Source organism: Cibotium barometz, chromosome 61 (genome assembly GCF_041138505.1).
Source record: "Cibotium barometz isolate CiBa-2024 chromosome 61, ASM4113850v1, whole genome shotgun sequence".
Classification (NCBI taxonomy): Eukaryota; Viridiplantae; Streptophyta; class Polypodiopsida; order Cyatheales; family Cibotiaceae; genus Cibotium; species Cibotium barometz.
Genome location: NC_141106.1, coordinates 13300093 through 13324972, shown reverse-complemented (window position 1 = coordinate 13324972; position 24880 = coordinate 13300093). Strand labels below are relative to the sequence as shown.

General features: G+C 42.9%; 1 protein-coding gene across 1 annotated transcript; it reads left to right on the top strand.

Moving 5' to 3' along the window:
* Positions 1 to 11061: 11061 nt before the first annotated feature.
* LOC147604573 (30-kDa cleavage and polyadenylation specificity factor 30-like) lies at positions 11062 to 23305 on the top strand. Its single transcript, XM_086794495.1, has 7 exons — positions 11062 to 11903; positions 12478 to 12975; positions 14146 to 14308; positions 14471 to 14581; positions 21557 to 21625; positions 21725 to 21811; positions 21935 to 23305. The coding sequence occupies exons 1-7, from the start codon at positions 11527 to 11529 to the stop codon at positions 22967 to 22969; spliced, it is 2340 nt and encodes a 779-aa protein (XP_086650621.1). The 5' UTR covers positions 11062 to 11526; the 3' UTR covers positions 22970 to 23305.
* Positions 23306 to 24880: the final 1575 nt, after the last annotated feature.

Genomic DNA, 24880 nt, shown 5'->3' with positions numbered 1-24880 from the left:
ACCATTCTTCTTTTTCATTAAAACCATAGGTGCTTCATAAGGTGAACTACTAGGTCATATCAATCGTTTTTGCTAAAATCTCTTTTACTTGCTTTTGGATATCCTTTTGCTCAAGCATATTTACTCAAGGAGGGGAATTTCTTGGTAATATCTCAATCTTGTGATCCTCAGGTCTAGTGTTGGGTAGTGAAGTGGTAGTATATCTAAGAAAAAGTTTGAGAACTTGGAAAGAAATGGACGGTAAGAAGGATTATTTGGTGATGTCTTTGAAGTAGTGATTATATTAACTAACAACAACAAATAGGTTTTCTCTTGCTTTCTCAAAGCTCTCTTTACGTGTGTATGGCTGAATTCTCTTTCTTTTTGGCTTTTTAGACAAATGAACATACCATCTTTTTGGATCCACATCTCATGAGTGTCATAATTTGTTTGTGGCTTATACTAATGACACCAAGGCATACCTAAGATTACATGTACTTTGTGTAAAGGTGCCACTAGTAAATCTTGGTTATCCTCATAGGTTATCTTTTTGGATTAACACCTCATGAGTGTCATAATCTATTTGAGGATTATGTTGATGACACCAAGGCATACCTAAGATCATATGTACTTCGTGTGGAAAGGTGCTACTATGAAATCTTGGTTATCCTTATAGGATTCAATATTGATACCCAGATCTTAAAGCTCTTTTGTGCAATTTTACTTCATGCTCGTGAATGCAGTTTTGATCTTAAACTATGATGAGGTGGATTCATTCTCATAACTCCTTCTTTCTCTCTCTCTCTCTCTCTCTCTCTCTCTCTCTCTCTCTCTCTCTCTCTCTTTCTCTCTCTCGTTAACTCTCCTTCTATCTCCCTCTCTTTTTACCTTTATCTCTCTCTATCACTCGATATATAACACACTCTCTCTCTCCCTCCCTCCCTTTCACACTATCGTATATGAAATCATGCATGCTCCCATCATCATGTAAAATAACATTTTTTTTCATGTTATAGTTCCTTCTCTCTCTCTCTCTCTCTCTCTCTCTCTCTCTCTCTCTCTCTCTCTCTCTCTCTCTCTCTCTCTCGTTAACTCTCCTTCTATCTCCCTCTCTTTTTACCTTTATCTCTCTCACTCTATATATAACACACACTCTCTCTCCCTCCCTCCCTTTCACACTATCGTATATGAAATCATGCATGCTCCCATCATCATGTAAAATAACATTTTTTTTCATGTTATAGTTCCTTTTACTTTAAAAAGAGAATGAACTTGAGTCTTGAATTTACCTTCATGGCTGGTTTGTTACCTTCTTGCTTGGCATGATCGTCATCTTTAATCATGTGCACAGCTGCCACTCAATTTTTTCTCTTCCTTGTTGCTCGAATTTTATTCTTCTCTGGACACTCGTGAGAATAGTGACCCTCCTTGTTGCACCTATAACACTTTACGAAACGAGGCTTGTGAGGCTCATTGTTAGTCTTTAAGGACGTATCTGATTTATTTCCTTTCGTGGTTGCATCTGGCTTACTATTGTTTGTCTCCAGTTGTCTGGTGCTATCACTATCAAATTTGGATCTTTCAAATGGTCTATGAAAGGGGCAATATCTAGGGTTTCTGGATGAGGATAATATTGGTGCTTTAAACTCCTTCAGAATACCATTTTTCTTCACAATTGATATATGGCAGTGCGCTAGAGAATGAGGGTGGACCATATTCTCTTCGCTCTAATGTTTTGGCTTCAACCTTGTTACAAGCTTTCTCTTGCACTTTCTCCAAATCTTGGAGCTAAGGTTTTCCAAAATCTATCTATATAAGTTGATATGTTCTCCTTTTCTAGTTGTTTAAGTTGATATGTTCTCCTTTTCTAGTTGTCTAAAAATAAGTTGATATGTTCTCCTTTTCTAGTTGTCTAAAAATATCCCATTGCTACCTAGCTTTGCTTTTTGTAAGATGGCAATAAAAAATCCTTCTTAATCAATCTCTGAAAAGCTTCCCATGACTTAGGTTTATGCCTATTCTATCTATCTAGTGATATTCCACCAAAAAACTACACACCAATCATATGGCTACTAGCACACTTGACTTTGTCCTTCTTTGAGAATTCCTCCCCAAAAAAAATCATCAAGTTGCCTCAACCATGCAGGTGCTACCCGTGCATCCTCATAATCTTGAAAAGCCAATGCCTTATTGCTAATCACTTTCTCTCCTTCTTTGACTCTTGAGCTTTGATGGTAGCCCAAACTGTCCTACGAATACGATTCTCTTTAGAGTCTGATGAATTGGATCCTAAAGATGCCCATCTTTGCCTTTTTATATGAAACTTGTCTTTCCAAAGCTTCTCTCTTTCTTATCACTCAATAGTTAAGTTTGAAGTGCTTTTAGTTGCTATTGGATAGTGGGTGGTTTGCGGTTAATTTGCCATGATGAGAATTTTCAAAGAAATAAAATGATTTTTTTAAAATACTAAAATAACTAATAAAGATTCCTTATCTGTTACTCGTAATTTGCGCAAAAGATTAATAGCCTAGCTCGGGTTGTTAATTTCTCTCAAGGTAGACTAATTCCCACTATTTTTTTTTGGGTGAAACAGACCTGCAAATCTTTGTGTACAAGATTCCTGGTGGCATGTAAGATATTGTCAAATTGGTACTTGTTGAGCCACCTTAATTTGACAAAATTCCTTTTTTTGGTATTGAAGCAATGCAATTTTCATCTACTTTTTATTTTTTTTTGAAATTTATAGTTTTTTGTAATTTTTAAGGCCCTTTTTGGTTCATCATTTTCCAAGAAAAATCAAAATTTTGTATAAGGTTTTTATTGATACTTTTATATAAGGTTTGGTAAGTCTTTGAGTAGAGCTTTGCAACCTTTGTTTAAGGCTTTAAAGACCTTATGGTGGTTAAGGCTAATTTTTTAAAATAAGCTTATTACTCTTAAAGCTTTAATAGCTTAAGCTTTTACAGAAATTAAGCTATTAAAAGACCTTGTGGTTAAGGCTCATTTGTTTTAATAAAGCTTAAGCTTTTACACAAATCAAGGCTCATTTGTTTTAATAAAGCTTAAGCTTTTACACAAATCAAAGCTATTAAAGACCTTGTGGCTAAGGCTCATTTGTTTTAATAAGCTTATTAAAGCTTTAATAGTGTAAGCTTTCACACAAATTGGGCTATTAAAGCTTAAGCTTTTACACAAACAAGAAGCAAAATTGCTGCAAAACTGCACAGTGAAGATGAAAGTTTGCCGCCACCATCCATGAGGTTAGAAATGGATTTTGATGTCTTTCTTCTTTCTGAGAGTAGAAACCTAATCTTTTTTACCTCCAATTCATGGAGTTAGATCTTGGAGAGGTTATGATTTGGGGAAAACCACCTTTCAAGAAAAGAGTGATTCTAAATTCATGAAACTTCACCTTCCCTCTTTTCTTTGGTTAAGAACTAGTAGACTTTCCCTCTTTCCTTTGGTTAAAAACTAGCTTTAACTCTACCTCATTCTTTTGCCTTGTCCTTAACCTTGATGTAGATGCCAATTCACTTTTTACAAGATCTATAGGCTTTTTCCCCTCACATAAAAGAGAAATTTTAATTTGTTGAAGCTTCTAAATTGTTCAAGGACTCTCATTCTTCCCACCAAAAAATTAAATTTTTCTTTTTCTTCACACAATCCCCATGCTCAAATTCTACACTGTCAAAGGATCTTGTACATGGAGATTTGTCTTGTCTAAATAAACAAATAAAATAGTAGAATCCAAATACTATGAACAAAAAATTAAACCTTTCACTAAGCATGGACAAAACATTGAATAATAATCAAGAGTCACAATATTGGTGGGTGCAATCTCCTCCCCAGCATGTGTGGCTCCTTCTCCCACACCCGGTATTTAGATCATATTCATAAAATATCCCTTGGAGCCATTAATAAAGTTATTTTCCAAAATTGGGCCTTTTATTTTCACAAAAGTAACATTTGTTCAAAGTACTTGCAATGTATTGAAAATAATAAATCCTTTGCCCAATAACTATGTATAATGGGCCTAACTATATTAATTCTAAAATGGTGCACATATGTGCACTAAGCTAAAAATAATACTAGCACGTAGGCAAGAGTTCACGTCTAGTGCCCATCATTGTCATCCTTGTACTCATAGCCTATACTACAATAATCCATAATGTTAGGTCACAATTAAATTGGAATCACTCAACAAACTAATACTAACATGTCTTAGCAATTAATTCGACTATCACAAACAATTTGTGAATAAGGATTTGTTTGGACTTGCTCAACAAATCAACTCTCACATGTATGGTACAAGCACAAGAACAAACACACCAATCTAAATCCACACAAGCATATGTTGATCATCAAGTATTAAATAGACTTACCCATGATATTGAGCTAAATACAATGTCACACTAGGCATCCCCATTACACCACAGAGAGAGAGAGAGAGAGAACACATCGCATGTAACAGTATAATGCATCATACATCCATATGCAACCTCTTCTCTCATCTTTCATGCAGTATGAAGAGAAAAAAAGTTACCTCCACACCCAAAGCACCTCATTGGTTTTATGGGCGTATGATGCATTATACATTCATATGTGTTAAACAATCATAAAATGGGATTGATCATGGTGATAGACATAGATTAAGCAACATAATTAAGGTGGATTATACCACACTAAGAACTCCATGAGAGAGAGAGAGAGACTGCACACTCAAGACACAATTCTATTGCATATCACCAATGAACCATACAATGACATAGGCTTTCTAGGCTCTAGCCTTATCCCACTTTACATGTCATCATCCATGTGGCACTCCCTTTTTTGGTGGTTAACACTCACACACCATACAATATTACATGTGGCATTCTTATCTTGCCACAATATCTTGCACCTCTAGGGTGCTTTCCACACATAACACCACGATTACACCTCTCAACACCCCCTCTTAAATTGAGGTGTTCCACAACTCATCCATCACCCATCACCCATATCAATGTAGCATTGCACAAATGCAAATCGCTACCTCTCAACACTCCCCCTCAATGATACATTGGAGTGTCCATCAACTACAGCTAGATGCATCTAGTTCGCTAGCATGTGTCTACATGTGTGTGTGCCGTATCTACCTGCTGACATAGACACCAAGTTTATTTGAGTACGCATGCTCGGGCAAAACCACCCTCATTCTTTTTGAACCATCTTCGTGGTCGGGAAAGGCATCAACCCGTGCGCACCACTACCATAATCCATTTGAGATCCGTGATCTCAAGCAAGGCACCCCTATGATGAGCCAAATCGCTCTCACAACTCATCTCAAAATCCATTGAGACACCACACATGCATTCACTTTTGAGCCTCTAGGTAGGCTCGGGCAGAGAACCCTCATACCAATGGGTGAATAATTCTTTTTAAAGTCGTTTTGAGCTTCAAGCTCGGGTACGATTACCCTTCTCATACATGGGAAAAAAAAAATAAAAAAATACAACGAAGCCGAGCCCTGTGTGTGAATAGACCCTTAAGTTCATTTAGAACAAGCCATTCCTTTTTCTTTCTGCACTCGGACCTGCTTCTCATGGTCATCTTCTTCTTCACCATCTACTATACCTGCTGTTCTCTGAGCTTTTATGGAAAGCTTACACTACTGTGGCTCATCCTGCTGCGTCCTGCTCTGGCTCCATTTCTCTAGGCGATGATGATGTTGTTACTTATTACTGGTTCTTGCGGTGCTTCTTACAACTTCTCTAAAGCATCTTTGAGCTTATCTTCTCCGCCCCAATTGCCAGTTGTTTCCTGCTTACCTGGTTGGCGATGGAGACTACCGGTCACGCCTGTCTTTTATTTACCTTTTTTGTAGTGCTGCTCATTGAGAGCTTTGCAGCTAGTTACTCATTTCTGTCTCTTAGCACCCAATTGATTAAGTTTTGCTACGCAGCGCTGCAATCGTCCTTCTTTAATTGTGTGCTATGTCATCATTAGCACCTTCTTCCACCTGTAACATGGCTACCTAACTGTAATTTGCCTCCCAATTTCTTTAACCATCCATATGTTTTACTCCAATGTAATCTTTGAGCTTTTTCTAAGCTCCTCATGCAGCTACCCGAACTGGAACTTGGCGGCACTAGCTCTGGCTTGACACCCAAGTTGCCTATTTACCTCGCAACCCTTTAAGCTCTTCATGAGCTCCATTTGAGCTCCAAGTTCTCTGTGTACACAGCTCCACTTAGGCTTTTATATTAAAAGAATTAAGAGACAAAGTACTTGAAGCCCACATGAAGATAGGCAGCTTGGCCTTGGAGACTGCCCTAGACTGCTACCTTAATTAGAAGTTATGGCTACATGTCGGAACCTCTGTATTAAAAAAATTTACAAGAATTAATCTAAGCTAAAGAATGTGGTGCTTTTAATTAAGCTTTCACTTGTAAAAACACTATGCTAAGACAAATTTGCGATCTGATTATAAAAATAATGATCCACGTTGGCAACAAGTAGAAACAATTTGAGCCTTCTCCAAACGGTAACATGCTTAAGGGAGTTGATCGATCATAAATCCATGATGATTAGGGTAATCTAAATTAATCGATGAAAAATTTACAAGGGGTAATATTTGTGCATGGGATGATTTGCAGCTGGATTAAGGCAGGTTTTAAGGTTTAATGTGGAGTATTTGGTAGCAGTTGAACGATCTTATAGCTTCTGTGCTAGCAAAGGAGGAAGCGTACAGGTTACGTTATGAGAAAAGTTAATAATGGTACAGATTGTTTAAATTTTTACGTATGAATTATATGATCAAAATGATGATCATATCCTCCAGTCCCCACGTGGGACTTTCTCAGAAGGTTCGCAAAAAGCTTTGCCTCCTTGACCTCTTGCATAAGGTCTTGACCATCTACATGGCCTTTGAAAGCGCATGCTCTTCCATTTGCATGCATTAAGGGTGCTTCCAGGATGTTTCTCCCAATGAGAAACCCTCTTAGGTGCAATTGTGAGAAACCCTCTTAGGTGCAATTGTGAGAGACTCCAATGGCCTTCACCAATGATGCTCATCATCCTTGAGCAACATTCACGAGTGCATCCTCTACTTGATTTGCATACATGGACTTCCAAATGAGCCGAAGCTTGCTGGCCCATAGCAAAGCAACCATCATGCACCTTCTCCCTCTTTACCCGCAAGCAAAGAACCGTGGGATTCAACATCCCATCACATATAGCAAACCTTCCAACTTGAGCAAATCCATGCTCAAACCAAAACTGAAACAAGGCAAAAACCAAAATACCTTCACAAATCTTTTCGTGGCAGCATCCTTGTTGACACCGAAGACTACATAGCCTTCATACTTTCTGAAATATCCATTTTCAGCTTTCATGATGATGAGTAGGCTCTCCATGTTGCAAAACTCCCATTTGCAACTCTCTTGGGCAGCTTCTATGCAACCTCCTTGTTGTAAATCTCCCCTCAAACTTGACAATGGCACCTCCAAATCTCTCTCGAATCCTCACAAATGCAAATCCAAATGATCAATGGCCTTGGTGCATGCTAAGCCATCATATGTTCTTCTTCAAATTCAATGTTGGCTCTAGTTATACCACACTTAAGAGAAACTCTCTACAAGATTAATTTAATAAACTTTATGACCGGTGGTCTTAATTGGTCTTAAAGCTTTGTTTCAACTTGTGATGTGCTCACAACTTGTGACGTACTCACCAACCAAAGATCTAAGTATCACACCATACCTTAGCTCCATGTTATTGCCTCTTGTTAGACCAGTTGCATTGATTCACACAATTTGGTACTAGTTTGGTACTCAAGTAGACTTAGTTTGGTACTCAAGTAGACTTAGCCACATAATGGCATGAATTCCTTGATAGAAATGCTAAAACTTTATTAACCCAATCATTTCCAGAACTCAAATGTCTTTCTTGAGGTTTGTAGCATGGGAAACTACTGGGGGACAAGGCCTAAGGTGTAACCCACTAGGTGGTGGGTTAACCTATTGCTCTATGTTCTAGCTGTCTCACTAGGAGCCTACCTATTCCTACCTTTATTATTTTCCTCCTCATTTTTTTATCCTACCTACACCAACCGATGGCTAATCTACCATCTAGGAATCTTTCCACTCATGGGCTTATTACCCGAGAGTGAATCCAAGATCTGAGCTTTGTAATTATACTTATTTCTTTCTTATGATCTCAAGTATATGGATAAGGTGGAATAAATGAGTACAAGTGTGCGTGTGAATGCATGAAGAGTGTGAGCACATGAATGAGTGCAAGCAAGGTGCAATTCATGTGAGCAAGTCATGGAATGAGAGTGAATGCATGAAGAGTGTGAGCACATGAATGAGTGCAAGCTGCAAGGTGCAATTCATGTGAGCAAGTCATGGAATGAGAGAGTGGTGAAACAAGTGAGTCATGGTGTGAGCACTCGAACAAGTACGAGTGCAAGCAAGATACGATTCGTACAAGAAAATGGTGGAATGAGTGATCGACAAATGAGTGAGTGGTGGAATGAGCAAGTCAAAAAGAGTGAGTCGTGGTGCAAGCAAGTTGTGAAATGATGTGATTATGGTATGCGCGAGTCTTGCTTGAGTGAGTCATGGAACAAACGAGTGGTATGAAATGATGTGATTATGGCATGAGTGAGTCCTACTTGTGAGTGAGTTATAGAACAAACAAGTGGTGAAATGACTGAGTGGTGGTGTGAGTGAGTGAGTGGTAAAAGAAGTGAGTCATGGAACTAGGGAGTTAAGGTGTGAGAGTGAGTAAGTGGTAAAACAAACAAGTCATGGAACAAGGGAGTCGAGGTGTGAGAGTGAGAGAGTGGTAAACAAGAGTGGCAAAACGAGCAAGTCGTGATGAAACAAGCAAGAAACAAGCAAGTGCAAGTGTGATGAAACAAGCAAGTGCAAGTGTGAGTATGAGTGAAGTGAAATTGAATTGTTATAAGGACAATAACAATTCTATTCTACTCTCCTCCCCCTCCCTCAAGGGTTGTGCTTCCTTTTTCCTATTCTTACTCTAAGCACATTCGTAGACCTCTAGGCATGCAATTCTTTGAACCAAAATCCAAAATTGTGTAAAGGCTAGAATTCAATAGAAGCACAATGCATTGGTAGATTTCTCTACCAATGGATTCTTGTATTCTCTTATGCATCACTTCCTCTCATCTCCCCATTCACTTCTCACACTAAGTTCACTCAATCCTAATGTGTAGATTCAGCCTAAAGGAAGCCCACCACTCAACAGAATTCTATGGGAGCTTCCCACACTCCTATACACCTCAATATTTACCTTGGTACTACCTCCTCTATGCAAACCAACACATATGAGTTTACCACACTCCCATACACCTCAACCTTTACCTTGGTACCACTTCCTATATGCAAACCAATACATATGAGCTTTCATATCAACCTAGACGTGCACAAGTACCATGAAACAAATGAGTACAAGAAAACACAACACAAGCATGAGAAAAACAAGCACCGAGAAGAGGGAAACTAGAGTTTAAGAGCTCCCAACGTTGAAAATAGCATATAAAAATCCATTGAATTTCAAGATTTATATAAAACTTGAATCATGGGCATTAACACTTATTCGTTACTTAAAACTCACTTATTTCAAATTATGGGCATTGAATTTCAAGATTTATATAAAACTCGAATCATGGGCATTAACACTTATTCGCTACTTAAAACTCACTTATTTCAAATGATGGGCATTCACACTTGTTTGTTGCCCAAAACTGACTTATTTCATAGTGTAGTCTCTAACTCCTTGTTCTTTTAGCTTCTAAATTAGCAAATATGCCTTAGGCACACTATTGGGAATTCACACTTGTTGCCTAGAACTCACTTATTTCATAATGTAGCCTCTAACTCATTCTTTTAACTTCTAAATTCTTAGGCACATTATTGGGCATACCTCAGTGTGGGTGCCTAACATTTATGGTGACCAATTTCAAAGCCAAAAATAGCTTTCCATCATGCAGTTGGCTTCTAGATTTTAGGCTTATATCATCATTTTGACCTAAATATTGGCATCTTTTGTAATATGTACCCACCTTGGGATCTTGTCCATGAATTAGATGAGGCTCGTATGCTTAATCCTTTTGCCCAAGCTTTGTATCTTGCACATAATGATCTTGTGATTGTTGCATGCTTTGGTATTTCTCCTTCCCATGTTAACCTTTGACTATGTTAGTGCTTCATGTAAAAGTCATTGGAGTAATACTAGATTTATAAGTAGATTTTGTTTCTTCCACTCTATAAATAAGGAAGCAAATGAGTGAGTTGGGAAGTTCATCAGGCGCGGCGCAATGGAGAGGGCCTTTATAGAACATCGTTAAATCCAAGTGGGAAATCTTGCCATTGCCTATTACATTTAAGGGTATAAAGACCTTGGTCTAGTCTACCTATTTCAGGTTTTTCACATATGTAAAGGGAGCGTAGGGTCATATTATACATAGTTTATCACATATATTTGAGTTACATATTCGGTCTAGTGAATATTTGAGTTACATATTCGGTCTAGTGAATATTCCATTAATTAGTGCACGGTTGCGTGCACTAATTAATGAAAGTGTTAAGGTTTAAACCTTAGCAATGGTTTTTTTTAAAAATTTCCTTCTGTGTTTGTTCATAACATCCTCTCTCTCAACTCAAAGATCACGGACAGACATTATAAATTTTTTTCCCTTCTAGGTTCGTTCGTAACATCCTCTCTCTTAGATCGAAGATTGCAAACATACATATTATTTCTCTCTCTCTCTCTCTCTCTCTTTCGTTCGTGATCGCTCTCTCTTTCGTTCGTGATTGCTCTCTCTCTCTCAGTGTAATCGCGCTCTCTGCCTTGCTCTCTTTCTCCCTCTCGTGTGCGGACGGGGCTAGTGCCTAGCCTGGAAATGAGACCCAACAGGATTTTATAGCTTCCATCCAAACTCTCTAGAATGGAGATGCTTCTAGAGAAATCGTGACCGCCTTCTGTCACTCACACATTGGAGAAAAATAATCCTTATAAAATATCAAAACCTAACCTTAGGTTTTAATACCACCCCTCCTCTCACATAAATTAATTAATGGCCCAAAGAAATGTGTCACTCATATATTAAGGCTCTAGTTTAATTAGTGTGATACAGAGCAGACAGAATTCTCACGTCTGTAGGCGTGCACATGCAAATTCTGTCGCTAAGCGTTCCAGGGTCAGGGCCAGGTTCAAATTCTAGGTACGGTTTAGGGTTAGGGTTAGGTTTAGGGTTTACAAACACAGCTTTTGAACACAAATTTCGCAGTCGTGACCTGACATTGTGAAACTAAAGTGCACGGCTATGATTTCGATGGCGGATGCATCGCAGGGTTTTTAGCTTTGATCTGCCAGTTGTTGGGTTGGGGTTACAGCTTCTGCAACTCACAGGCAAAATTGCGACGGCTTTCCTTCTGCAACAGTCTACAGGCACCAACATCGTACGGCCACCATCATTGATACCAATTGTTGCCTGTACAGGAACATAGATTCTACAGCTTACAGGTAGCATCGTGAAGGATGGAGGATGCAGATGGGGTTTTGAGCTTTGATTTTGAAGGGGGCCTTGATGCCCCACCTGTTGTTGTCTCTTCTAATGGTGGGGGACCGCAGGCAGTTTCCACCTTAGCGGCCGCTGCCCTGGGGCAATCCAATGCTTCTGCAACAGCATCAGCAGATGGCTTCAGACATGGCCAGGGGGGCCGGCGAAATTTCCGCCAAACTGTTTGCCGGCATTGGCTCAGAGGGCTGTGTATGAAGGGGGAACTTTGCGGTTTTCTACATCAGCTAGACCGAGGTCGCATGCCAGTGTGCAGGTTTTATGCCAAGTATGGGGAATGCCGAGAACCCGATTGCATCTACAAGCATACCAATGAGGATATCAAGGAGTGCAACATGTATGACCTTACTGTCCCTCTCTTTGTAGACATTTACTTTGCTAACTTGGGGTTTAATATCTTCTCTTCACATACTTTTTGCGGAACAAGTTTAAGTCCACTCAGCATATGATGGTTGTTGACAGTATATGATGCTGGGTTAGGATGGGTCCTCGATCCAAATTTGATTTTGTTCTATTTATGGCATTTTTAAAGCATACCCTGCTCATGCCTCTTCCTTAGTGTGAAGGGTGCAAATGAAAGGGTGGTGGAAGGCCTAAAAAGCATCATTGGTGATTTTGACCTGGATGAGGGAGATCCTTAGACCAGGAGACAGATTTTGAGCAGAGTCACATTTGGTCTGCCGCCACCCATTCTTGACCTCACCAAGGGCCATACTGGCCTCATTTGCCTGCTTGATTTGGTGCAGTTACTGACTGTCAAATGGCCCCTCTTCTTGAGCTCATGGTACCTTGTAAATGGTCCTCTCTCTCTCTCTCTCTCTCTCTCTCCCCCCCCCTTCTCTTCTCCTCTTCATCCCTGGGAATCTCTCCTGGTTTTATGAAGTGATTTGTGTACTGGTGGTTGTTGGCAGGTACATGCTAGGATTCTGTCCCAATGGGCCTGACTGCAGGTACAGACATGTGAAAATACCTGGTCCTGTTCCATCTGTGGAGGAAAGCTTACAAAAGATTCAGCAGCGCGTGGCAACGGCAAATGGTGGCAGCCAAAATAGCAGATACACAACAGCGCAAAGGCGAGGCTTAAGCACTTTACAAGAAGAAGCTCAACCATGGCCACCATCGGTTCCGTCATCACGGGCCGAAGTAGCAGCTGCAACTGGGGAAGAAAATATACAACAAATGCAGCTGCAAACACAAGAAGTGCACCAACAGCAGCTCCCTCCACCTCCACCACTGCGGCCGCTGCCACCACCACCTCAGCAGCGGCTGCAGGGACCACAACAGTCCCAAGTAACTTCACCCAACCAAGCTCCGTTGTCATTGCCCCAAACAGTGGTAAATGGCCTGCCGGTGATTCAGCCACCTACATCTGTTTCTGCTTCCTCACCTCTTCCTCAAGGGTACTCAAGGTGGGGTTTTATACACGAGTTCATCAAACCTGATTCTGTTTGGGGATGAGGTTTTAACATTTGTGTACTGAGATAGCTTAGGATATTTTCAAAGGTTGATGCTTTTAAGGGTTAGAAAGGGGTACACAAGGCACCTTTTTTGTGTAGTATTTACTTCACTGACAAGAGCACAAGTCTGAGAAAAGATTACAACTGGATACAACTGCTGCACTTCACTCTGCACTGAGAAAGAGGTTGGAGAGATTGCTGGAGATCTTTTTGAATCAATAAACTGCTGAAAAATGCAGAAGTGCAGGCTGTAAGTAAGTCTGATGGAGATGGCTGAGGGTTGTTGGAGTACGCCCCAAATGATAAGTATTAGAGGGTGTTCACATGCACGAGGAAAAAACCTTCTAAAGAGGGAAAAGGTGCCCCGGCTAGTCCTAGAGTGTCTACATTCCTAGGCTTAGGGTTGGATCAAGTTAGTCAAGGCTTCCGCATGTCTCAATTATGGGAGAGATTATGCATAGATAACAATGATTAACACTCAATCAAAAAAATCTCATAAAGCTGAAAACGTGCAAGTTCCAAGATGTATTATTATTCAAAGTACACTTATATAGACCTTTGCAAGTTCCAAGATGTATTATTATTCAAAGTTCACTTATATAGACCTTTCCAATTCCCATACACTTGAAACCCGATTACCAGACACTTGTCCTCTTCCTTGCATGTAATGTGAGTAGTTATCTCTAGACAACTAGCCCTTCTAGACTCATCCTATGCACTTATTCTAAATCTTTATATCCTCCATGATGAGGATTGAAACCTTTACAATGATGATTTGGGCATAAAATCCTAACACCACAGCCAGCAGAGGTTGCTGGTTGACTTGCAGCTGCATTTTGTGTCAATTTGAAAAGGGCTAGTGTGCCCAAAATTGGCTGCTACTTCAGCAGCATGTTTTGACATTAGGGCATGTAGAACTCTTTCTAACCAGTGGTTTGCATGGACTTGGGGGAGGAGTGCGTGTGCCTGCAACCATGCCCTTCCAGATGCCTGCATGCAGCTTCATATGGGTTTATGTTTTGTATAGCTTTGCCCATTATGCTCAGCTTTCTTTTGTTGTGTAAACTTCCTCAAGGTTCATATCAAACTAATCTATGTAGAGTGGCCTTTGGACATTCTCAGGTACTTTATTGTTAAGAGCTGCAATCGGGAGAATTTAGAGCTTTCTGTCATGCGGGGGATGTGGGCCACGCACCGGAACAACGAGGCCAAGCTGAACGACGCATTCGATTCATGTGACAATGTTATTCTTGTGTTTTCTGTCAACGAGACACGCCATTTCCAGGTAAAAGTGGGAGAACAGAGTGTTCTTGTCACACATGTAGGGCAAGAGATGCAGATGGCTCATTGTGACATCTTTTCTTAGGGTGCTGAAGCAGATATAAGTGTGTGCTTTCTAAAGAGTTTGCTACCTTTAATGGTATCTCTATTGTTGGTTTGTTGACAGGGATGTGCACGGATGATGTCGAAGATCGGGGTCATTGTGGGTGGTGGAAGTTGGAAGTATGCTAATGGGACTGCTCACTATGGTCGGAATTTTCGGCTCAAATGGTTGAAGGTGCTATTTTGACTATGTGTAACTAACGAAATATTTGTGATTTTCTCTCAAGTCCTGGCAAGCTAGGCTTTAGCGTGATGCTCATGCTTGCACAAAGAAGCAAAGCCCTAAGCTAGATTAAGGAAAGGATCAAGCTCACTAATGAGCAAAAATAAACAAGGTAGATAAGCAATAAATGAGATTTGAAAATAATACAAAAAAGCAAAGCCCTAAGTTAGATTAAGGAAAGGTGAGCAAAAATAAACAAGGTTGATTAGCAATAAATGAGATTTGAAAATAGTACAGCATGGCCTAGTAGTAATTGAACATCTCTTATTTACTGTGAGAGCAATCTGAGCCTGCTTGTCTAGACCATATTCACACACCCATCACTCAGTCCCTGACACATCACCGAGTCCTTAGCCATTGGCTGTAACTTAAGCACCTTGTCTTCCTTCAGCTCCCCGATTAGAGAAGCATTCACATACAGCTTGCAATGGTGATGGATAATCCTCCAGCATTCTTTTTCCCTTTGTAGGATGCATAGTTCTTCAAAAATGAGTTTTAGCTCTCCAAGTTGCATCCATCAACAGATGTCCTTTCCTTGCAACTAGGAATTCTTGAAGGATTCGATTTATCAATCACTACGCTCTTCGTTTCAAGTAATCAGCTTGATCATGCTGTTGCAAAGAAATCATACCATCTACTCCGGCATCTTCATGGCTAGCGACGACGGGCATGCTTAGGCGAGGCGGTTGGGGGGGGGGGGTGGAAAGCTAGGGCAGAGGTCGGGGGAGGAGGAGGAGGACGTGGAGGGGGATGACGGCGCCGTGGGAGTGCATCCAGGCTGGCGAGCCTGACGGCACTGCTCTTCGTGGAAGTCCGACTTCGGTTGCGCCTTGAACTGGCAGCCTACCACTCTCTTGCACCGGGGTCCCTAGGGGTCTGGAGCCTTGCGCTCTGAATCTTGGGGGCCGAGATCTCCCCGTTTCCCCTGATGAGGAGTTGTGTTGGGAATGCGTGCGGGGGGCCGCATGGAAGGGGGGGGACCACTGGTGTCGCTCTCCTGGATTGACATTTGGGACAAGCTCTTAGGAAGGTGTCCCATCCGACGGCAGATGAAGCACTGTCCGGGGATGCCAGAGTATTCAGCTCTCTACAAGTCCACGGAGGCATGGAAGCAATATGACATGAGGAACTGTCTCTGGAGAGGCTATGCAGACGCGAAGAGAAGGAATCCATGCCGTTCGAGCTAGAACCAAAGTGGCCGGGTGGGGGGGGGGATTCCACCTATCACCGGGAGAAGGGGAAGATATTTCTCCAGATAATTCCACCTATCACCGGAAGAAGGGGAAGATATTCCTTCCCAAGGTCAGGAAAGCAAATTGTAACGGGAAGCTTGAGCCGCTAGCTAGGGGGTCGGATGCTGGGTCAAAGCTGTGCTACCACCTCGCAAAGAAGGCCTGGGCCGTACGCAATGTGACAGAGCTCAGCTGCATGGCTCTGTCCGATGCTGGAGACGAATCAAACTCGACTTGGTAGTATCCACGCCCCAGAGGATGAATATCAATGATCTTTCCAGGCTCGCAGGTGTGGCTAGCCTGTAGAAGATCCTTGAGCTGTCCATGTGCTGGCCGGCTACCAACTAGCTTGCATACCAATGTGGAGGCCTCAAGGGAGGCACTGTCGTTGCAATGAGGAGCTAGAGGTCTGCTTCAAAAAGAGATAGGCAAGGAAGGGTAGCCTTGGTCGGGGTTGGCCCTTCTAAGGGAAAAGACCAAAGGTGGTGACATTGTGCTACAAAGGTGGTGACACCGTGCCACAAAGGGGAGGGGGGCAAACGAACGCAGGCAGGGGGGGTCTCTAGCTCATTAGCAAAACGTAGGAAATTTCTAATTTAATCTAATCTTGAGTTTAAAACAAGACGATTTAATAGTTTTTTAGACCTCCGCTAGTTTTGGAGATGCATGTGATAATGCTTCTTCCATGAGACTCAACCATTTATATTCTTAAAAATCAATTGTGCTCTAGGAACGAGCTTAATCCTATGATCATCATTGGGGAAGACCGAAGTAGCCATTCTCCGGAAGGAGATTTCTACTTTGCATCGGCAGATTATCATCCTGTAGAAGACGGTTGCGAGTACTCCTGCACTTGCATGACCCATTTCAGCAGCTCCTTTCTTTACCCCCGAGGCCTTTTTGGGGGAGAAGAAGGAGAGAACAGAGGAGATAGTTTATGCATGGCTGAATAGGTGGAATGTTCATTTTGAATTCTATCCCCTCTAGGAGCTCGGAAGATGTAGATGGTACAAGGCCTCCTGAAAGGGAAAGCCTTGTCATGGTGGAGAGAGCTTTGGAACAAGCCTACAGTGGGGGCTGATTTTGAGTAGATGTTTAGGGATGAGTTCCTCCAGCAAGAGGATGAGTACGACGTGGTATCCAGATTTATAGAGCTGGATATGAAATCCAGGTCTTGTCTTTCCACACATACTTGCACAAGTTTAGGGAGTTATAGGCATATGGACGTAGTCAGCCTTCTTGGTTTCTTTATGCGGGGATTGTCCCCAGGCCATAATCTTCATGTGAGGAACAACAGCTGCAAAACTTTGGACGATGCCATCCGGTTTGCAAAGATTTATGAAGATATAGTTGCCGGCAAGAGTAAGAAAAGTGTTTCTCAGAAGCAGAAGACATCGGGAACCTTAGAACTGGATTCCAAACATAAACGTAAGTTTATGTTTTGAAAGGCTTCCACAAATCAGAATCAGACCCAGACTTAGCGTAAACCCAGTACAAGGAAGACTTAGAGGACCGAGCAAAGCCTCTAGAACATTTGGGAGGGTCGGTGCTTTATATGTGGCCAGATGGGTCATTGGAAAGGGAGCTGTCCTCAGGTGCAAAAGCAGATTTCAGCAAAGCCAAAGACAAAGGGAGCTCACCGGACTAAGATTACAGTTTTAGAGCATAGTTCTTGCATGGTAGGTAATCCTAAGATTACTTCTGTTTATATCACAGTTTTAGACCATAGTTCTTGCATGGATTGTATCTTTAACATGGCAGTTTTTGGACCCAATGATGTCAGATCATTGTTGGGAAAAACTGTACACATCCTACTTGATCCAGGAAGCAGTCACAATTTTATTAATGCAAAATTGGTGGAGAAATTGGGAGTGAAGACCTGGCCAAGTGATCATGTTTGTTGTGTCAACTTGGTAGCGGGGCATGGATAGATCTGGGACAGATGTGTGACCTTGTTGCCTATCACTATTGAGAGTTACTCAGATAGTCTAGATTTTTGTTGATGAATCTAGATAGGGTAGGTATTATTATAGGGAAAGAATGGTTTTATAACCATGATGTCCATGTGGACTGGAAGAATCATACGTTTGTCTTTTTAGAGAGAGAGAGAGAGAGAGAGAGAGAGAGAGAGAGAGGGGAAGAAGAGGACACAGTATTGGGTCCCGAATACCTTCATTAGGGCCCCCACCACGAATGTTGTAATTTCTTTATTAGAATGATGTAAATCTGAAATAAAGACTGGTTCTTGACCTGCACTTCTTCACCTTGGCTGAGCACTTCCCCTTGGCTGTCCTGGCCCTTGGAATGCAGCAACCCTTTGTGAATAATGAGATGAATGACCTGATTTCTGGTCTTGGTATTTATACCCCTAATTGCTGCTGGTCCACTGTCTCTACAGGGGTCGGCCTGTTGCTGACAGCCTCACGACCTTATCAAAAAGCAACAAAATGCTATTTTATTCATTGTGTTCACACTGCTGCCCTGGTCACCCTGCTCATGCTTCTGGGTAGTGCCTGGGCTTGGCCGAATGGTGCTGGGCAGTGCCTAGGCCTGGCCGACTGGCTGGGCTGGTCCATAGGGCTTGTCGGCTGCCTGCCCAGGCCCCTTGGGCTGGCCAACAGCCTGCCCAGCCCTTCTATGGGCTGGTGGGCAAGGCGTGGGGCCTCCTTGGCCCCTTGGGGTGGCACAGAGCTTGCCCTATGCCCAATGCAAGAGTATAACACTCTCTTCTGGGGTAGCCCTATGGGTTGGACACCATCCTACATGCAATTCCTACATGCTTCTATAGACGCCTGGTGTCCGGTCACAAACCCAACACACAGATCATATGGCATCATTCTAGAGGGAGACTCAGAGTATGGAGTGGCATTGCGTCATGTGCAGGACAATGCACACCTGACATTGGATGTGTAGAGTGGAACCTTGGCTGACTCGTCCTGGATGGGCTCACATGGGACCAGCTTCCACTCCAGGTCCTACACCTTCTTGTTCATATATATCCACGTGGCATCCAAGTGCGGGATGCACGTGACAAACTGCTTGAGAATGTGAAAGTTCATCCAGTCTTTCGTGTCAGTAGACTGAAAGAGATGTTAAGTGAGTAGACTGAAAGAGATGCTAGGTGCTGAGGATAGCTTTGTGATTCCTCAAGAACTTGTTGAGGCTGAGGACTTGTCTTATGTTCCACATGAACCGGAAATGATTATTGACTTTAGGGAAAGGCAACTTAGAAATAAGTTGATTCTTGATTATAAAATCAAGTGGAAAGATAGGGCACCGGAGGGCTCAACTTGGGAGACAATTGCTAGTTGACAGCATAGGTTCCACGATTTTCTTTCTTAGATAGATTTTGTTTCCATGAGTGGAAACGTTTGAGGAGGGGAAGTATTTTATGTACCTCGGTCATGGTTACTAATCTTCGGATTAGTGTGCCTAATCCAATAGGGTTAGGGGGGCCTGGGATTAGGAGATTGTAGGCAGATGTTGGGGTCTAAGGCTTAGATCTAATAATACTTGGCTATAGGCTATTTATAGCATTAGTGACCACTATACAAGTGGGGCCTTGGGTTATTATTCAATAGTTAGTTGTGCGGTGCACTCTGACAGGTTTTTGCCTGGACCAGAGTTTCTATTCTTGCTACGGACATTGGCTGAGCACAAATAGTCTTGGTGAGGGCCCTTGTGGGTTGGCACTTGTGGTATGGGATGCGAGGGCTGACTGGCATGTATCTATGGAGTGGAGCCTTAGCCCTAGGCTTGGGGGTGGATTGAAGTACCGATCCTCTGGTTGGGTGGTGAGCTGTCCTGCACCCTTTATGTTTAGTTAACCTTAATCTTGTGTTGGACTGTGTATAGGTGATTCTTGGTAGGACAGGTCTTGAGGGCTTGTTACAAGCAGGCTAGAATAATAACATGGGCTGAGGCTTGACCTATGGGCTTGGGGGTTGTCTGTGGATGTGGACCTATGGTTGGGAGGTGAGCTAGCTTGCATGTTCTAGTTGGTACTAATCTTGTTGCTTGTGCTCAGATAGGGTGTGCATAGTTGCCATGGAGCGGGGTTGGTACGCGTCGAGCATGGACTGCATGCTGCAGAAAGCGCATGGAAATGAGGCTGCTGGCTGCAGTTGTGTTAGGCGAGCATACAACTGCTCAAACACGTGTATGACAGGTGATTAGGACAAGCATGAGGGGTGGTTCAGGTTAGGGGCAGACAACAAAATGCAGTAGGCTTATGTCATGTGCACAGTGTGTATCTACCGTGTGCTACACGCACACAAGACTAGCTTTGAGGTTTGGGGAAGCTTGGAGCTAGGCAGGCTGATTGGCAAGCTGAGTTAGGGATAGACTAACGGGCAGGCACCCAAGTATGGACGGGCGGGCGCCCAAGTGTGGACGCCCGATGACCGGCCAAGAGCCTGTAAAAGGGTGGCCAAGGTTAGTCATTAGTCATATAGAGTCTCGCGTGACTTGTGAGAGCTCTATGGTAAGGAGCCTGGATCTAGTGCAGACGTGCACCTGCTTCATGCAGCCGAGGCCGGCAGCAGTCTCGAGGCCCACGAGGGTAGCTTCGTGGCGGTATGGGACGTCGCGAGGTAGAGATTGGTCGGTACATCAACCTAGTTAGCTTAGCTTGTGGCTCGGTGGGGGCAGCCAAGTCTGTGGGCTTGCCCATGGCTGTCGGTTGGGTGGTGAGTCAGGCCTGCACCCCCTTCTTGTTTGTTTGGTTTGTTTGCAGGTTTCGAGTCTCGTACTAGGAGCGTTCTACGAGGAGATCCTATGGGGATTTGACAGCTGTACACTGTACAGGCTGCCATGTGGCAGCCGTACAGTTGACATGGCAGACATACAGGGTTGCGGGGCTGTAGTGGTGGTGCTGCTGCAGGTTCTGGTCACAGCAGACATGTAGAAGGGCAGTGTTAGCAAAACAAAACACATGTGGAGATGAACAAAGCAAAAAGCCTTTTTTTTGGCTTAAAAAATGGTTTTTTAGGGGCACTTGCATGTTTTATTTTTAGAAGAAACATGTATGTGAAGGCCTTTGATTCAAAAAACGAAAGGGTTTGTCCCCAAGGCGGTAGCCTAGTGGATAAGACCTTGGACTTTCTACGGGAGGAAACAAAAAAAAAAAAAACGAAAGGGAACAAAAGGGGGGCTGTTTTTTGCTTGCAACACATATTTGCTTTATTTGCAAGCAATACAGCAAATACACCTAAAAGGTGGGGGCCCTTGAGAGGGTGGATTGGGACTCAATTTGGTGTTCATTGTGTACTTCTCTCAACCCTAAACTCTGCAATTCAGAATTCAGCAAGCGTTAAGTATCATTATCTTATCATTAAACGCTCCCACATCAAAAACTGAAAGAATGAAAAAGAACAAGCTACTTATGCTATGACCATGTATCGAAAGTAGTGCGGGTAGCTATGTGGCTAACACAAGATGCCAGTATGTACAGTGGGTTGGAAGGAATGCATGCCTCATCCAATAATAGTACCATTGTCTGTGATAACAGAGATGATGTCCACGTGAGGCCTCTCCATGTCACCAGAGTATGCCTTGAATTTCTACCTGATGGGCGAAGGTTGGAACTGTGGGGTGGGTGCGTCTGATCTTTAGTGACTCTGCGGGTGCATGGGGTCAAAGGGTCCTGTATGAGAGAGAGAGAGAGAGATTTGACTGGTCTTCTTCTGTTGTCCAGTTATGCGAACTTTCTTTCCATAAAACTCGGCATTTACGAAATTCTTACAACGAGAATCTTCCAGTTAAGGTACAAAGTACTTGTAGCAATGTTTTTTGGGAAGCCTTGGCAGTTGCAGCTGAATGTTTTAGTGGTACTGAGGACAAATGATGCTTGCTGTTATCATAGATCAGTAGAGACTGCCAGGAGCTGGAGCCAATTGTTGGTGAGCAGCTTGCTTCGCTTCTCTATATGGAACTAGACAGTGATCTTATGGTAAGCATAATGTGTCATGTAATGGTTAACTTCTACTCTTGGTGTCCATCATGTAATCATTCTTAAGAAGTTTTGATCTGCTGGTTCTTCAATGGTTTTGATGGTGCTTCATTTTTCTTGCAGAAAGCTGCAAATGAGGTTGAAGCCAAATGGGAAGAGGAAAAGGTCAAAGGATTGGGATCTGTGAAAGAGCCAGAGGATGCTCCTACTGTTCCTTTTGATGATGTTGATGAGGACCAGGAAGAGGAAGAGAGTGATGAAGATGACAGCTCTAGCCAAACAGCAAGCCAGAATAAGGGGATGCTGAGTGTTGGCAGGGGGGCACGTGCCTCCCTGGGACAGATTGGAAGGGGTAGCAGGGGTAGGGAAAGGGGTGCTACTATTGATGCCCTTCCTTTGGGTTATGATAGATTTGCAGGAAATCCTGCAGATCGTTTTGGTTTGCCAGGTACAGCAGTAGGTCGAGGTTTCCGTCCATATCACCCATTACCAAGATATGGAGGGCCAGATTTCTCAAGCCTCAGGGCTGGTTCAGCAATAGGATTTGGACATATGGATGGCTCTGTACCTGCCTCAGGGATGTCCTTTCCTGTTAGGCCGCCTTCAAATGGCATGTTCCCTCACAATGGGCTGGGAATCATGGGACCTCCTGGTGCAGCCTTGATGGCTGGAGTAGGGCCAATGAATATGATAACAGCTTCAAGGCCTCATTTCATGGGTAGCCAAGGTGCAGGACGGCATAGCAGGCCAGCTGGGTTGACATATAGGCCACCTCAGAATGGCAGCAGCGGCCGAGGAAGGCGTGGTGCATATGATCAGCAAAGGAGACAAAGGAATGAAAAGATAGGTGGTGGTGGGGGGGATTCGAGAAACACAGGAAACAGTGGAAAGCCTCTTAGATCCATTGAAGGAACTTCAGGGCTGGGTGAAGTGGAACCACAGCTAGGACATGATGGGGTCCTTGCGAAAAACTCATTTGTGAAGGAGGAGGGTGATAGCTCCAGTGAAGATGAAGCTCCACGAAGGTCTAGATATGGGGAAGGCAAGAGGAGGAGACGGGACTGGCAAGGAGAAGACATTACTGCTGAGACATGGGAGCAGCAGACATCCCAAGGAGATCAATGGGTAGGGACAGATCAGATGGAGGTTGCCTATTGAACAGTTTTCCTCTCATACTTTCAAATATTGTAAAATGGCCCCCCAAAGGTCATCTTTAGGTGGCAGTTTTACTCGGAAGACGTTAGTTCAAGAAGGATACTTACATGTACTTGTAAAATCTGGTTAAAGAAACTGGGCCTTTCTGTACCATAGACAAAGGGTCTTATAAACAGATATCAGGGGCTGGGGATGAGGGAGATCCCCCACCCCCGAGGGATGGGTGGATGAGATCTCCCCTGTTTATGGACGGGGATTGTGTTTCAAGCTTCTCAGTTTAAGAAGACAAGGAAATGTTTGTCTTGTTTGCAGCTACATGATTTGATCCCTTTTTGTTGAGACTGCCCTTTCACTTTTGGAGTTAAATGCCTTTAGTGTAAAGTAACCTCGGGTGGCAAAAAAGTATCAGCACTGATAACGGTAACAAAAAGATTTTTGATCTGATGTATTATGCGTCATCGGGTGTATTAAGCCAGATGTTTTAATGTCTTTTCATTTATAAATGAGCTGTGAACAAGGCTGTGGATAGCCATAGCCACATGGCTTGAAAAGAACTCACCATGGTCTTTTGATGAAGAAACCGATGCAATACAAAGTCCCTTGTACAATTTTGTTTGCCTCGTCCATGTGTTGACAACTATTTGTTGGTTGAAAATGTGTGCCTTGGTCAGTCTCAGTTTCTACTAGACAATTCTATTGCAGGACATGCTTTCTGATGTTGCTTGAGTAGTGATTGTAGTACTCAATTATTTGATCGAGGCCCTGAACCTAAGCACTCCAGAGAGAAGGAACAACCTTGTCTGTAAGATGGGTAGAGCCTGCTTGAGGGGGTTTGAGGAAATAAAGGTGGTGGCATGTTTGGGCAAAAAGCAAGGAAGCATGTTTTTCCACATGGCCAGATCAATTTTTTTTTCTCTTTTAATGATTAGCTAGGCAACACATTTTTGTAACACCTTTTTTTGATTAGCATCAAGGCGACTTTCCTCTTTGTGTGTGTCACTGTGTGCTTGCAATCCTAATTTAAACAGCGCAAGACGAATCCTTTGGACAAGGGTGTAGAGTTGATGTGCTGGAAGGATGCTAAGAAGGGTTGTTTATTGCCCCCCAATTGCCACCACCAACCCCGCGTGAAAGGGCTGACAGTTGCCTAGTCAATTGCAATGGAGAAATAGCTCTCTCTCTCTCTCTCACTTGCATTGTATGGTTTGTTATTGCTGTTGCAGAGAAGACACAATGCTGAGCCTAAAGGGTTTACAACAATGTACCCACTTTGTAGCTCTCTACAAAGACTTGCTAGCAGTTGAAATCTGCTTTGTCTCTTCCAGTATGAAAAACAAGGCCGTTTGTATGGCTTCGTTTTCTCCTTTGACAAGCCTGGTCCTTGGTAGAGGTGAGTTGTGCATCACGTGGCTAATTCACAAAAAGGGAGAACGAAGACCCAAGGGGCTAAAAGCATTAAAGTTCACTTTCCAGAGAGGTGGATCCACACTCAACCTTAAACTCTAACCCTCTCCACCCCTTTTATGTCTTGCCCATCTTTTTTCTCTTCCTTTCTTTCACATTGAAGTTCACTTTCCAGAGAGGTGCATCCAGATTCAACCTTAAACTGTAACCCTCTCCACCCCTTTTATGTCTTGCCCATCTTTTTTCTCTTCCTTTCTTTCACATTGAAGTTAACCACACCAGCCTACTGCTCACCAATTTGGGAACACTTAGCCTTGCGTGTTAGAGAGAAGAAGATGAAGAATGCAAGGGTAATATCTGCTTGCACCTTTAGCCACTCCAAGTAGAGCAACCCCCTCTTGTGGAGAGCTAGGGTCCTCAACCTTGCCTTCCCCGTTTTCACTACAAGGAAGCTTTGCAAATGGGTGGGGAGCAAAGAGAGAGAGAGCTAGAGAAAGTTCAACCTCTACT

Bases quoted from the DNA above. Each gene is read 5' to 3' on its own strand.
- LOC147604573 (XM_086794495.1), top strand. From the start codon at position 11,527: ATGGAGGATGCAGATGGGGTTTTGAGCTTTGATTTTGAAGGGGGCCTT. The intron at 12,976-14,145 runs GTGGGGTTTTAT...GGACATTCTCAG, and splicing joins CTTCCTCAAGGGTACTCAAG to GTACTTTATTGTTAAGAGCT. The intron at 21,812-21,934 runs GTAAGCATAATG...TTTTTCTTGCAG, and splicing joins AACTAGACAGTGATCTTATG to AAAGCTGCAAATGAGGTTGA.